The 15648-nt window shown below is 37.3% G+C and overlaps 1 protein-coding gene across 1 annotated transcript; it reads right to left on the bottom strand.

The window, feature by feature from the left end:
• Positions 1 to 7293: 7293 nt before the first annotated feature.
• On the bottom strand, positions 7294 to 12937 carry TMEM17 (transmembrane protein 17). Its single transcript, XM_059405997.1, has 4 exons — positions 12743 to 12937; positions 9418 to 9521; positions 9132 to 9245; positions 7294 to 8209 (listed from the first exon to the last, which is right to left on the bottom strand). The coding sequence occupies exons 1-4, from the start codon at positions 12840 to 12842 to the stop codon at positions 7931 to 7933; spliced, it is 597 nt and encodes a 198-aa protein (XP_059261980.1). The 5' UTR covers positions 12843 to 12937; the 3' UTR covers positions 7294 to 7930.
• Between the last annotated feature and the right edge of the window lie 2711 nt (positions 12938 to 15648).

Below are 15648 nucleotides of genomic sequence, written 5' to 3'. Positions count from 1 at the left end.
TCCTTTCTTTTGAGGCTTTCCAAGCAACCTCTGCAACTATAACTTGATCTCCTAAATGAACCTGGCCCCATAGGAAAGGCAAGCTTTATGCCTGTGCCCAGTGTTTAGGGTACTCAAACCTGATATAGCTCCTATTATACAATATCACTAAGTCTCTTATCAGTTTACAGGAAGGTAATCAAAGCCTAATGAAGCCTGAGGGTAAAGCTTATGGTCCTATAAAGCAACAAAGTGAGTTGAAAGAATTAGCAGAAGTTCATTTGCTCAGGAAGTTTAGAATATTAAATTGTAGTAAGAATATATACCATTTATGAATGCTTATTGTGATGTTTATCTCATGTAATTCTTACAAAAGCCCTTTGAGCACCCATTTTAAAGATGAATAAATTAACTAACCTGACCGAGCTGATAAATGGAAAAACATTTGAGCATAGGTCTTTCTGCCTCTGAAGCCACTTTTAACCTTTCAAGTCACCTTTTTTTTTTAAAAAGATTTTATTTATTTATTTGACAGACAGAGATCACAAGTAGGCAGAGAAGCAGGCAGAGAGAGAGAGAGAGAGAGAGAGAGAGAGAGAGAGGAGGAAGCAGGCTCCCTGCTGAGCAGAGAGCCCGATGCGGGGCTCAATCCAAGGACCCTGGGATCATGACCTGAGCTGAAGGCAGCGGCTTAACCCACTGAGCCACCCAGGTGTCCCCCAAGCCACCTTTTAACCATTGTGCAACACTGACTCCATGAACTAAGTCCATTTATTCACTTACTCACCAAATATATATTGGACACTTATACTGGGTTGAACATTAAAAACACAAGGATGAATAAAAACATTTGCCATGAGGAACTTACAATTAAATAGCAGGAGTATGATATAAAAATACACATAATAAATTGTTTTAGACACAGTCATAAAATATGAGCAACAGAGATTAAAAAAAAAAAGTGTACAAGTGTTACCTAGAAGTAGGTAGGGGACAGTGCGAAATTTCCAAAGAGGATATGACAGTGGAGCCAGGCCATTAAAAGGTATAGACTTTCACCATGTGGGTAAGATTACTTCCAGCAAAGATTGCGAGTGCAGGGACGAGGGTCATAGGCGAAATCCAGAGTGGTGCACTGGAGGGACTGCAGATGTTGAATTGGAGGCGTGGCAAGAGGAGGCCGGATAGTGGGGAAGAGGCTCCTTGTGCCACACTAAGGAGTTTGGGTGTTATGTGGCAGGAAATGGAGAGTCTTCTGGAATTTTGAGGAGAGTAGCAACATGATTAGATTTGATTTTAGGTTTCTCAATAAGCACAACTGGAGGGAAGGTACTATGAAGTGGTGACATTTACTACTGCAACGTGGAAGACTACTGTGAGATTGCTACTCTGTGTGATCTGGTCATTTCATTTCTATTAAGACAGTACATGCTTGTGCTCTCCTTAGACCATCAGGATGTCTTCCCTTGAAAAAGAGCACACAACAAACTCCTTAATTATGTACCACTGGACTGATCTTTTGAGAAGTGTATATTGGAGGGTGTGTGTGTATGTGTGTGCGCATAAAATGTACTCGTGCTTAACATTTCAAAATGTTAAGAAATTAACCTCCCGTTAGGTTCTTTTGAAATGATACTGTATCACCTATCAAATTAGCTCTCCCTTTCAATTTTCGATCATTTTCAAATACAGCAACAATGCCTTCTAATTCTGTTTTAATATAAATACACTATTCACTGTCCATAGCATAAAGTTCAAACTATTATAATATATAAAAGACTGATAACCTCTTGATGCCAATATTTCCAGCTCATCTCAAGACCTTTGCTGCACACCTTATGTTTTATTCACACCAAAGTATTTTTGGTTCTGTTCAGGCCTTAGATTTTCAAATGTCTGTACCTTTGCCCATGCTGTTCCATCTATCTTAAAGACCATCCTGCCTCCTAGACAGGATTCCTCACTTATATTCATATTTTATATTGCTCTAATGCATATTATCCTAAGCCAGTATGATCATCTTCAATTTGTCTCCTGTGTGCCTTGGTTAGAAGGGTAGGACTCACTCCTATTTCTCTTTTTGTCCTGATATATCAAACATAGTAGATGGTATATTGTTGGAGCTAACTAAATTATATTTACTTTGCAGAATGAAATCACAGCATACTAAAAATAAAAAGCATGAACATCCTTTGTTGCCCTGCTTTGTAAATTCCGGGAACAGTCAACAGTTAACTGGTCTGCTGCCTTCCTTAGCAAGGGTTTATTGACCATAGGGAGCTCTAGTTTTTAGAACAGCAAAAAAATTGACTCTTACCAGCTCTTCTTTTTTTTTGAAGACAAGTTCTAAACTTGCACCCTCTCTAGTGATCATTTTAGTCCTTCTAGGCACTAGTGAATCAAGCATTTATAAAAACAATTAGTAAATGTACATATCAAACATTTTTTTGGAGTTTGAATTTTGATTTTGAATTTGACTATCAAACATTTTTTCTCTTTTAAGCTATAATATTGAGCAGTATCTCCAACATGATTTCAATTAGAATAGAATAACTCAGGGTCAGGAACTAGAAACCTTTAAAAAATTAATCAATGATACCACTTCCCTATTAGATGAATATAGTGCTATTACAGTTCTGAAAAATTAAGAGAACATTCTTGGTGTTTTTAAAAATCTGCATTTTTAATGTAACCTAGTGCTAAACACTTGGGTCTGCAGAGCAGGGAAGGACCAATAACCGTGATACATGCACTGTGATTTCATATATCTCACGAGGTTAAAAAGCTGCTTCTAGCCTCTTGCTTAGATTGAGCATGTTGATAAGATCAATTTCCGAGTGTCTTTGGTTTTTCATAGATTATATGTTTTGTCTATCAGGTTTTTATCTTGTTTCTGAGAGTTCTATATTCTCTTGACTGGTCTCATTTTTAGAAAGATGTAAATCTATGACAACACCAGGACAAATTTAAACATTGTGTTAAATATAAAACATTGTATCTAAACACATCTTTCCAGGGCCTGAGTGTTTTTAAATGCTTCAACACTGGGGGGAAAATATTTTTAGAATGATTCTTACAATTAACTAATTTTTAAATTGAGTTAAAGCCACCAAATTAACAATCTTTAAAAACTGGAATAAAGATGTATATCCATAATAAATTAGTGTTGGTTGCTCTTTTAAAATGCAGCATTGAAGTTTCCTGAGGAGCATTTTCTAGGACCAAAATCTAATATTTTACATTGTAACAAATTTACAAATAGGGTACACTGTTCCCCTTGCCTCCTTGTTTTCTGCCTCCATGCCTATTTTGCTATGCAAAAGCTTTATGTCAATTTACTTTTTGATCCGTTTAAGACTAAACCAAATTATTCCTTCAGCACATTTTAAACAATCCCTTAAAGACCTCTTTTTCTTGGCTATGTTTCCAATCTTGGCTTATCACTATAATATTTCATGCTCCATGCTTCTGAAAAAATTCAATATTCAAGAACAAAGTAATCCAGAGCTTTACTTCATTTCAGTCTTTTTATGTCCTAGGGCTGTCCCAACTCAATGACCCAGTTTTTATTGTGTCACATCTCACTGTCTGTTGCTGACTGCGACCAGCTTGCCTAATCCTTTTCCTGTCCCTTATCAGTTTTCCCTTAATTCAAAAATCATTTTTTTTTAAATTCTTTGCACTTCTTCTTTCACAGCTTTCAGTTTTTTGTTTTTTGTTTTTTTTTCCCTTAGGAGATTCAGTGTACCTGTGGTAGCTACTTAGAAATACAAAGATGAATGGGTAACGAAGGTCCTTAAGTCTGTCTTTATCAAATTTTCGCTGTGCTATCTTTAGAACTGTGAGGGGTAAATGGCAGAAAGTGGATATTATAATTTGGCATCATGCACCAAGAGTCCTTAAAAATATTCATACCCTGTGATCCAGCAATTTCACTCCTGAGAATCTAGCTTATTAAAGAATCATGTAAGATGTGGAAAAAGCTACATACATGAGATGTTCATTACAATGTTATGTATTAAAGCAAAAGAAGAAAACAATGCAAATATATAATAGAAGTTTAAAAATTAGCATCTATCTCTTTGATGGAATATTGTGCAATCAGTTAAGGTGAGGGCTATGTGACCAGGTAGAAAGATGGGTAAATATTTACGTTTTCAGAAAAGCAAGAGTGCAAAATTGCAAGTGCCAGTGATCACGACTATGTTTTTAAAATGTACAAAGGGAAAACAGCAAGGGAGCCTGACATTTGCTGAAGTTCTTATTTTAGGGTGGTGGAATTAGAGATGATTTCTCTTTACTCTCAAAATCTTGATTAAATTTCTTTTAAAAGTTGAGTTTTGAAAAGCTATGCTATTTATCTATTTATCTATCTATTTATTTATTTATATAAGATTCTATTTATTTGACCCAGAGAGACATAGTAAAAGAAGGAATATAAACGGGGAGTGGGAAAGGAAGAAGCAGGCTCCCTGCTCATGGGGCTTGATCCCAGGACCTTGGGATCATGACCTGAGTCGGAGGCAGACGCCTAAAGACTGAGCCACCCAGGCGCCCTGAAAAGCTATAATTTTAACTGATGCAAATTAAGAACCTGTTTAGGTTATGTCAAACAAGATGCATAAGGCTATTTTCAAATAGTCTATTTAAGTCCAGTGATAAACTAACAACAGGCAGAGGGGCAATAACACAGGGAGGGTGTCCTTGTGGTTAGTATCGTGTGTAATCCACAAAAAAATTGCGTTAGGAAAAAGTTTTCAATACCTATTTTAAAATACAAAATGATTTTTCAAAAAACTTTGTTCTATCCAAAGTTTTCTTCATCAAATCAACATCTGGTCCCACCTTTCAAACCATTTCCACAGTCTTCAGAGAGATCTTTCTGGAACCTCCATCTGTTTGTGATACTCCACTGTTTAAAACACTCAGGAATTCAGAGTATTAAAATCTTTAGTTTATGAGGGGCTCCCCAGCTTCTCTACCTTATTCTGTGTCCTTTCTTCTCATGTACCCTCTCTCCCAGCTTCAGCAAACTCCATGGAATACCTGAAATTGTACTCCAAATCATGTTATCTCTATCTCTTCATACTGAAATGAACAGTTATTACCCACACATTCTTCAAATCTTGAGTGTTCCTTTGTTTGGGAAGGGTTCCCAGATTCCCCATCTTCTTTATGTCCCTTCTCTGTAATCCCGCGGTGCCCATTATATTGTGCAATCACTCATTTGCTCATTTGCCTCTCCTACCAGACAGTACATTTGTTCTTGTTCACAGACAAGCACAAACATGTATGTGTCTAACTACACCCCCAGCAGCCCTCACCACGTTCTTTTCCTGTGCTCTGACCATGGGAGGAATGGCATCTGCTAAGTAATGTTGACGAAGGACCAACTTAAGGGTGTCTTGCAAATATTGTACCTCCTACATCACACACCTGAGGACCAGGAGCGGTCTTAGTTGTTTGTGGACCTTCCACGATGCCTGTTCACATACTAGAACTTCAAACATGACGACGAAAATCCAGTTTTTAAAAATCATTCTGATCTACAGAAATTTGCATCCACCTTGTCTGTGATGAGAAAAAGCCTCTGGAATAAAAAACTATGTGAAAGACAAAATATTGAAGGTCAACATCCTAACTAGAAATTTTCAGAAGAGTGTTATGGACCCCTCGAGAGAAAGATGTAGTAGGAATTAAGAAGAGATGAACTTATTCAAATAAAATAAAAACAAGGACTGTATGAACTCCCAAAGTGCTGACATGTAAATATCTTCTCTCCCTCAATTTTCATATGCTTCCATAGGGAACCAGGTATACTCCAACGGGAAATACTGGTCAGCCTGCCGCAAAATCATGGCTTCATTGTTTAGAGGGAAAGAACAAAAAACTTGGTCGTGTTCTCAATTGATTTTCTTACTTTCTTTTCCCCATCCATATTATATTTGAATTTTAAGCAATATATTTGCTACAGCAAAAAAGAAACTTTGTAGACAATTTTAATAAATTAAATTCATTTTAACCAAAATCTTTATAGCCTTTAAAATTTTTTGATTATGATGTTATATTTTAGATATTAATCTTTTAAAACTAAAGTTTAAATGTATCAGAGGCTCTGATATTTAAGATAAAACTCTGTAAAGAAATGTTAAAGAGGGGCGCCTGGGTGGCTCAGTGGGTTAAAGCCTCTGCCTTTGGCTCAGGTCATGATCCCAGAGTCTTGGGATCAAGCTCTGCATCAGGGCTTAGGCTCAGCAGGGAGCCTGCTTCCCCTCCCCCACCCACCTGCTTCTCTGCCTACTTGTGATCTCCATCTGTCAAATATATAAATAAAATCTTTAAAAAAAAAGTCTTAGTTAAAAAAAATGTTAAAGAGAAGAGTCTTTCTTGATTATCCCTTGATTTATCTGCTAGATAGACTTAATGTTCTTATTTTATATTTTCTTATAGAATCACCTATCTATTCTCAATTGAAAACAAATGCAAATAAATATAAGTTTTAAAAAAATATCCAAACATTATTGTATTTTGAATTGCAAATTATTGGAGTATACCTAGTAACAACTCTAGTAGAAGGGAGAAGTTAAATGGCCAGTGCATCCAGGGAGAAGTCTTTGACTGAACTTCATATATAATAATAGGAAGCAGAAATAATAAAATTAGCATAGTTTAGTCAGGTGTAACTAATAGTGAGAAGCGAAAACATTTTCGAATTTTTCAAAAAATTTTTCAAAAAGTTAAATAATAAAAGAATGAATAAGGCAAAACAGGGAGATACTAGGACGAGCCTGAATTATAGGAAAGGAAAATTGAAAGGAATACTTTTTATTGTAGCCCCAACTGTCTCTCAGTAAAATACATTACTTATAAAGGCACATTTCTCTGTAGGAAAGAAGAAAATATTATATCCTGAAGACAATCTAATAATCACTGAAAATAATGTTCAGATACACCCATGCAGCTTTATTCTCAACAGAGCTTCTTTAAATAGATTTCTCCCATTAGCAAGGGGACATCCTGATTTAAGGTCATGAGTATAGTCCCCTTATTCATCTCAGCTCTCATTGTGTATTAAGAGGAACCCTGCTTTTCAGAACAAGCCTCATGTGTATTTACTGGCTATGAGTTCTTCAGTGAACAATGATTTAGTAGAAGAGATCACAAGGGCTAACGTGCCTAGTGCAGTGCTCACTACATAAAAGGCTCTCTAATGGATATATTTTTCTCTTTTCTTCCCTAACTACTCTGTAATAAAAATAATAAACCCACAGCCCAACAGAATTATACAAGACAGGAATGATTTGTTACAAATACTTTAACATCAATATTTCATAATTTATTATAAAGATATCTTGCATACCACCACTATAAATACTGAACATCGTTTTATGAAAATTACAATTTTATGATTTTCAAAATACCATGATAATCCACCTGTTTTTAAACTTCAACATAAAAGCTAAGAGGAGCGTTAGAATTTAATCCTAGCATACATGAAAATTTGGTACCTTGATTTACAAATACAGTTTAATACACCAGAATATTGATAAGAATTGCCTTGTGCTTCAAATGTACTGCCAAGACATGAACAGCCAGCAAGTTTAAAACAAATATACACATTTGTAGTTTTAGGTGCTAACAAGAAATAGTCCTGTAAAGCAGGTAACCTGTGACTACCAACACTGGTTTCTACACATCTAAAAAGTCAATGACAAAAATATTAAGATAATTGGCACCACGTGGACAATATCTAGGCTTTAGGTATTTAGAGTTGACTTACTACTTTCATATACAGTCTCAACATTGCCCCCAACTTTGGAATTTCAGATCTAGAGAATATACAGTTCAAAACACTTGCTTTGTCTTCCTTCTCATGCTAGAACTCTAAGGTTTTCCTCTTACAGTCTGGTAGAAGAGCTGATCTTGCATTTTTTCACTCAACAGCATTGGGTCAAATCTCTTCTATACAGGATCTCATTCTTCTCATGCCCCCTCTGTATGCAGAGAGCCGGTCAAAGTCTTGGAGGTGGAAACGAGTTGCCAACTGATTTACCATTTTCCTCAGGGTAAGAAAGGCTGAAACAACTTGGAAAGTAAGAAACAAAGTGAAGATGATGTGTATCGCTTTTTCCAAGGGCAGATTTGTTAGGCCCTCGTTAAAGAGCAAGAAGAGAATTAAAGGCAGCTGCAATAAAAGGCTCAAAAGCCAAAAGCCAGCCAACTCAGGAACCTGCAATGACACACAGCACGAGTAATCAGATCAGTAAAGGACAGTCTTCTGTTTACACAGATCAGCACTATGAACCTACTTTATGAGCTCTGTAATTCAAAGAGCGTATAACATGGTCCTTGTCTTCAAAGAATTTACTGACTAGATTAAAAGTGAAAACGAACTGATGCAGCTAATGCAGCGATGCTAGAATGATATGCCTTAGTGAATTACTAAATGCACCACTTAGAGGTATGAATTAAATACTACAAAAAATAAGACAAGAGAGTGATTAGGGAAGGTAAAAGAAAGAATCCAAGGATGTAGGCTTTTAAGGTTGGGTAGAAGGAGGAAGAAGCAAGAAAGTAAGTTAGCAAAAATGTGGAATAAGCATGACTAGGAATCAACATGTCAGCCAGGAATGGGTTAGGAAATAGCAAGAAATACAGTGAGGCCCATGGGTGGGACCTAATTATGAAAGGCCTAGAAAACCAGAGAAATCTCTAGGCATTATTCCTAAGCTCTGGTAACTATAAGTGCTTAGGCAGCATGATGATTCAGAAAACATGTGCCTGGCACAGGATCCCTGAATTTATAATTTTCTTCCATTTCCATAATCAGTATCTAAACATGTTCAGTTGACCAAGTATTTTCAAGACTGGTGGGAAGAGGGAAAACTGTCAATTTTTAAGAGCTTACTATGTTCAGGTACTTTGTATAAATTATTTCACTTAATCCCAATAAACCTTGGAATAAATATTTTCCCATTTTATATACAAAGAAACCAAGGCTCAAGAGGTTCAGCAAACAGACTACGGCGACAAAAATAGTAAAGTTGGAGGCAGGCCTTTGCTCATTCTACCACGTCTGTCTGCCTTTTCCTCAGTATGAAAACCATATTGCCTTAACATGTAGCCAGGAGACAAAGGGAAGAAGAGCCTACCTTTTCCTGTAGGTTCCCCATGTAGCCCAGATATAACCTGATAGCTTCAATTAAGGTTATTAGGATGATAACAGTAACCACGATGAATTTGTAGTAATCAGGCAAGATTGAATACTAAAGCAAAAACAAAAGCACACGAAAATAAACATGTTTGTAAAATTTCACATACAGTAAAACTGACCTGAAATAGAAAACAAATATTAAGAACTTTAATTTTATTGACAACGTCACAATGCCACGGGTGGGCAGAAGAGATCTCAGTGGAAGTATTAAAGCATAGACTTACCTTCATCTGAAGCATCATAATGCTGCTTATCCACCAAAGTGGGAAAAAGTAAGTGTTAAAATAAAGTGACATTTGCAATCCCAAACTGGACACCATTTCATTATCTACAAAAGAAACAAAGAAAAAAACCAAACTCTTCATCCTGGTCACTGCCCTGTAAGTCCTTTAGTTTCTTAAAATTAATAACTACAGTATTGTTTTAACAAAACTCCAAATTTTAAGCCTATTAATAATCACTGACAGTGAAAGGAAATATTCATCATAATATTATTTAATTCATATACTGGGTTCCTGGGGATATGTTTCATATTTTTCAATTACTTTATCATTTTTGCCATTACAGCCTGTCGACTTTTTTGTACTACCACTGATACAGATTAAATGTGGAATATCTGTTTGAATCCTTTTGAACAGATAATAATGATCATTACCTCTTTTGTGGAGTTCTATGTAAAGAGCCTATAAAATGAACACATAAAACACATAAAAACTAATCTCTCACATATAAACTAATCTTATACAAAAATTAATCGCCCTAAATTATAGACACACCCCTCTTCAGCATACCCTAATCCCACCCATTCATTAATACCCAATTTAATGCCACTTTTCCTACAAATCCTTTCTTGATCCTATTGTCCCATCCCCACAGAAATTTCTTCCCCTCTAGGTACTTATCTCTAACCTGTGTATAACAAAGTGTTAGCAAAGGACCACATGCCCTCACTCTAGACACAGTCTGGTGTGCTGAAGAGATATTGAGGTTTAGAGTCCAAGTAAACTCCTGACTCCTCAAATACCCCTGTAACCCTGGATGCCGGACTTAGGATAAGTTATTGAACCTTTTAAATTAATTTCTCAATCAGAAACTGTCTCCATTTCTTCATCTGTAAAATGGTAACCTGAAAGTACCTCACAGGTTGCAGATTAGTGACAGTGTCGAATATTTCACCGTACCACCATACCTGGTACTTAGCAGGCACTCAATAACATTAGTCCCCTTTCCTTCTTTTTTACTTAATACACAGCCTCATTGTATGCACAGACTACATTCTACCCAAATTTGAGACCCTCAAATAAAATCTTTATACTAAAATCTTTATACTGGGTACATAACAAGCAGAGTGGCTGAATTAATGGAAACATACTGTCATAAAGACACTAATGTAACCAATTGTGATATATGAGCTTCATTTATCTAAGGCTGATTGCGAGATACCTTATGCTTCTACATAAGGGAGAAGTGTCCCAAATTAAAAATTTAATTTTTTAAATCAAGCCCTACAAATACATCCTAAATTTGACTAAAATTTAACAATTTAAAAACAGATATATATTTTGAAATCAATTGGCCTAAATGTTAAGAATTTATAAAGGCTCTAAAATTTCTTAAAAACAGATTTTTTTCCTCCACAGCTGGTATATCTGTCATTTAATAATTTTAAAATATAAGAAATAATTGTTTCTCACAGCAAGGTTTCCTTTAGCTTATTTCTGTTATTATGATATACTTTTGATAATACTTATTTTTTACTTTGCTTATCCTTGTTTTTTAGATTATCACTGATAAAAGAATGAATTCTTAAAATTTGTTGAACTTGAAGGCAACTCACTAACCTAGGATTTTTTTTTTTTTTCATAACAACAGTAAAACTCTTGGTCAGTGGATACTGTAATGGTGTACATTTGTAAATACAGTGCAAATAATCAAACCTACTTCTGATTCACAAGAAAGAAAATGTGGGGAAAAATGATAAATTAATTAAGCTGAAATTTTTAATATGTTTGGAGCAGAAACTAGTCAAATTTTGCAAAGTTTTCGTTAGAAATTGTGTACATGAGCATCTTAAGAGTTATGCTATGTCTATATTTCAGCATTTCAAACTTATAATCATGCAATTGAAAATCAAGTTAATATGTAAATGAACCTTGATAGCACAAGACATGAATTTACTAATTTTTGCAAAAGTACAAGCTGAGTTCTGTAAACTGAATTTAAATTAAAACATTATATAAATCAGGGGTAGGCAAACTACCAGCCAGCTGCCTGTTTTTGTATAGCAAGTGAGCTAAAAATGGTTTTTCACATTTTTAAATGGTTAGGAGAAAAAAATCAAAGAATAGTATTTGGTGACACTGAAAATCATATGAAATTCAAATTTTAGTGTCCATAAATAAAGTTTTATTGGAACACTGCCACATCTATGCATCTACCATTATCTATGGATGTTACAGAGATCTAAGGTCTGCAAAGTTTAAAATACTTGCTATCTGGCCCTTTACAGAAGATGTCTGTTGACCCCTGATACCGTGCATCATCAAATTCTAGTGCCTGTTAAGCCTTAGCTCTAGTATTAGAAACTTAACCTCATTCTTCACATTATGTTTTTCTTTGTACATCCTAAATCTTGATGAGGCCTAAATTGGGGTGAAAACAATGCAATTATGGGACTTTACTTTCCTCTGCTCTCTTTTAAAAATCCTAAACACTAAGCAAGAGGGAAAATTTTCTATTCCCTAGCAGAGTTCAGTGATAAAAACCACATGGGTCTGGTTGACGGTATGCTATCATCATGATTTAAGAAAGGAAAAACGGTTTTGGAGGAAACTGAGTGATCCCTTGCCGTCCAGTTGAATGCAGCATCGTGGTATTTTGTTACCAGATCTAGGGTAAGAGTTATACATGGGGGAATGGGGGTTGGGGGTTGGAGACTGCAGGGAAGGGGCGAGATTGTTGAAATCGATGCTAGTGTGGCATCTGCCTTGCCCAAGTGGATAGCGGTTTTAAACGGACTCATTTTAAAAAGCAGTTTTTTCCATCTCTTCCATCAGAAAACGGACTTGCGGTGGAATGTACTTGTTTTGCTAATAAAAGAAAAAAGGAGAAGATATTTTAACTGGGGTGGAGAGTGGGAAGGGGAGACAGCCCAGGCTGTTTTCACTCCACCCCGGCCCGAAAAGCCAGGGCGGAAGTCGCAGAGGAAAAAACCATCGGCCTTCGCAGAGGATGCGAAACCGGACATGTGCTGCGAAGGCGGATTTTATATTTTTAGTTTTTGAAGAAGGCTGGCGCCACCTCAGCTGCTCGGCTTACAGTTCGCCCGACAGGCCGCAGCACCGCCAGCTCAGGACCTGTCGGGGATACAGGCCTGGAATTATCCAGTCCCAGCCCCCGCCCCAGCCCACGGCTCGGCCTCTCCTCCAGGGCGCTGCCCGCACTGCGGAGAACCAGCTGAAGGCGAGACCGCCATTTTAGGGCCGGGCAAAATCTGGCCACTGCAAAACTGGCGCCAAGACCTCCGCAGGCCATACCTCGCCCACTCACCCGGACCCTCGCTGTACTCTGGCCCGGTCCGGTTGGAGTCACTGAACACGGTCCGGCTGAAGTTTCCCAGCCGCTGGCGGACCGGATCCGGCAGCTCCATGCCCGGGCCTCGGTACAGCTCACAGCTAGGTCTGCGGACGCAGCCTCCTTCTGCGGTTTCCACAGCAACCGGGCGGTGCGAGATGCTGGGGCCCAGGCGCATGCGCGGCCGCACTGCGGGGCAGAGGCGGGGGGCGCGGGCGCCAGGAATGGAGAGGTGGGGTGAGAGTCGCGTCCTGCCCAGCGCTTCAGCTGGGTGCGGAACGGCAGATTCCATAGTCCTGCTGTGAGCCCCACCATCTTAAAATCAAATAGAAATAATAATGAATGACCTGAGGTTGGAGTGTGATACAAGGAGCCCTTACACCTTGCCGGTGGGATGCAGGCTTTCTGGAAGGAAATACAGAACGAATGTAGAGCTTAAAGAATGTTCACGACCTGGTGGTTCCTTTCCTAGGAATATATATTGTTAAATTTATATTATTATTAACATATACTGTGTAGGTATGTAAATAAGATATTTTTAGTAATATAAAATATATATTTCTGGAACTGTGTGTGTGGGTGTGTATACACACACCCACATTTGATGGGATGTAGTGCTGCATCTTAAAAAAAAATGCTTGCAACGAATATTTGATTAAATGGTTCAGCTTTAAGTAAAAATTAAAAAATAAGAAAAAATAAATAGAAATGAACCTTATTTTGCAAAATGTGTGTGAATATGTGAGGAGCAGAGGTGAAGGAAGTGACACAAGTGCTGTGGCTTAAAAAAAAAAAAAAAGACTAGAAGGAAATAATCCAAAATGTTAATATTTATTTCTGGATTATGGGTGATTAAAATTCTTCAAAAATTTTTGTATCTTTTTTTCAAATAAGCTTTTTTCTCAAGTAAGATATATTACTTTTTTAAAAAGTATTTAAGTGGGGTGCTTGGGTGGCTCAAGCCTGGGATTCTTGATCTCTGCTCAGGTCATGATCTCAGGGTCATGGGATGGAGCCTAGAGTAGGGCTTTGCGCTGAGCTGAGGGTGGAGTTCACTTGTCCCTTTCTTGCTGCTCCCCTTTCCCTGCTCACTCTCTCAGATAAATTTTGAAAATCTTTTGTGTGTGTGTGTGAAAAAGGTATGTAAATATAGAATAGTTAGAGAAAAGGACACAAACTGAATATACATATGTAACCAGCACCCTGATCCAGAAACAGCAGCACATCTGGGCAGCTTCTCCTTCCTATTCCCTTAAGCTAGTGACTGTAACAGACCTTTCCTGACCTTTTTTTTTTTTTTAAGATTTTATTTATTTATTTGACAGAAAGAGACACAGCAAGAGAGGGAACAGAAGCAAGGTGAGTGGGAGAGGGAGAAACAGGCTTCCCCCTGAGCGGGGAGCCCTATCCCAGGACTCTGGGATCATGACCCCATTGTAAGGCAGATGCTTAAGGACTGATCCATTCAGGTGCCCCCCTTTCCTGACATTTAATAGCATAGAATAGTTTTGCCTATTTGTATGCTTCTTACAAAAGTAATCATATAGTAAATGCTTTTTAAAAGAAAAATCTTCCTCTTTGTCCTCAAAATAATTTTTAAGAAATTCTTTCCTATTGTTGAGTGTAGGTTCTTTTTCCTTCCTGTTTTTGACATACCACAGTGTTTATCCATTCTACTGTGGAGGAGCATCTGTGTATTTTCTAATTTGAAGGTGTTGTGTATGAATAATGCTGCTTTTGGTGACAATATTCCTCTGAGTGAACATATGCATGCATTTGTGTTGAGCTTATTCCTAGGAGTAGAATTGTTGGCTTACGTATGACTCAGCTATAACAGATACTGCCAAGTGGTTTTTTGGTTGTACCAATTTCTACTGCCTCCAGCAATGTCTGAGCATTCCTGTTGCTCCAAATCCGTCACCATCACTTATTATCTTCCATTCTTTTCGCTTAGCCATTCTGATTGGTATGTGGTGAGCAGTATTACTTTTATAATCAAAAGGAAAACTACACATATTTATGTAAATGTCAAGGTATATTTATGAAGGAAGGTATGGGAGGAGATAGTTACATAGCTAGAATTTCAGTATATGTGCTGCCGAAGCGAGCACCATAGCTAGAATTTCAAAATAATTCAACAAATGTTTAATGCATTCCTACTATTTTGGGGACATTGTACAAGGCTAATTAGGCATATGGTCCCTCCTCATCAAGTAGCTCAGCACGATGAGAGATGTAGAAGCAAATAATTATGTACACATTAGTAAAGGAACAGAGACGAGGAAGGAATTAATGCTGGTTGGGAATGTCAGGGACAATGGCAGCTAACTTCTGCTTTTCTTCAGCATGGAACCTAAGCCTTTAGGTCTCCAAAAGGATCTAGGACTTCCCTGAAGCTGGCTTAAGTGGCTTCTTGGTGTTTCTCAAAGGATTTTCTGTGTTACTTTGGTCACAGTGCTAGTCATGCTGTATTAGAATTGTCCGTGTCTGTTTTGCTTGCTAGTTCACAAGCTCTTTGAGGTCGGGGATGACCTTTCACTTTTATATCCTGAACACTAGCACAGTGCCTACCTAGAGTGGGAGCTGGGTGACTACTGAATGAATAAAGGAAATAAAAGATCTAAAGAACCATATCTTCCCATTTCTAGTTCAAGGATTTAGCCAGTCCTTACACAGGGTTCATTCTATAGAATAGAGAATTGATATATTAAAATACAGTGAGTTATAGCATTCCCTCAAAATTTAAACTTAGCAATAAAGAATCAATTTTCATTTATTAAAATAGCCAAGATTTTTATAAAGGGCACGGTAAAGTGGGAAGCCTTATGTTCTGCTGATTGAATTATAATTTGAACTGTCTCATTGAGGGAAGCTTTTGATAA

The sequence above is a fragment of the Mustela nigripes genome, chromosome 7 (assembly GCF_022355385.1).
Source record: "Mustela nigripes isolate SB6536 chromosome 7, MUSNIG.SB6536, whole genome shotgun sequence".
NCBI lineage: Eukaryota > Metazoa > Chordata > Mammalia > Carnivora > Mustelidae > Mustela > Mustela nigripes.
This window is presented reverse-complemented; position numbering and strand designations above follow the sequence as displayed.

What these genes read in the sequence shown, in the direction of transcription:
- TMEM17 (XM_059405997.1), bottom strand. Translation starts at nt 12,842, where the DNA reads ATGGAGCTGCCGGATCCGGTCCGCCAGCGGCTGGGAAACTTCAGCCGG. An exon ending in AGAGTACAGCGAGGGTCCGG is followed by an intron (nt 9,522 to 12,742) that starts GTGAGTGGGCGA and finishes TTTCTTTTGTAG; the next exon opens with ATAATGAAATGGTGTCCAGT. An exon ending in TGGGGAACCTACAGGAAAAG is followed by an intron (nt 8,210 to 9,131) that starts GTAGGCTCTTCT and finishes GTGTCATTGCAG; the next exon opens with GTTCCTGAGTTGGCTGGCTT.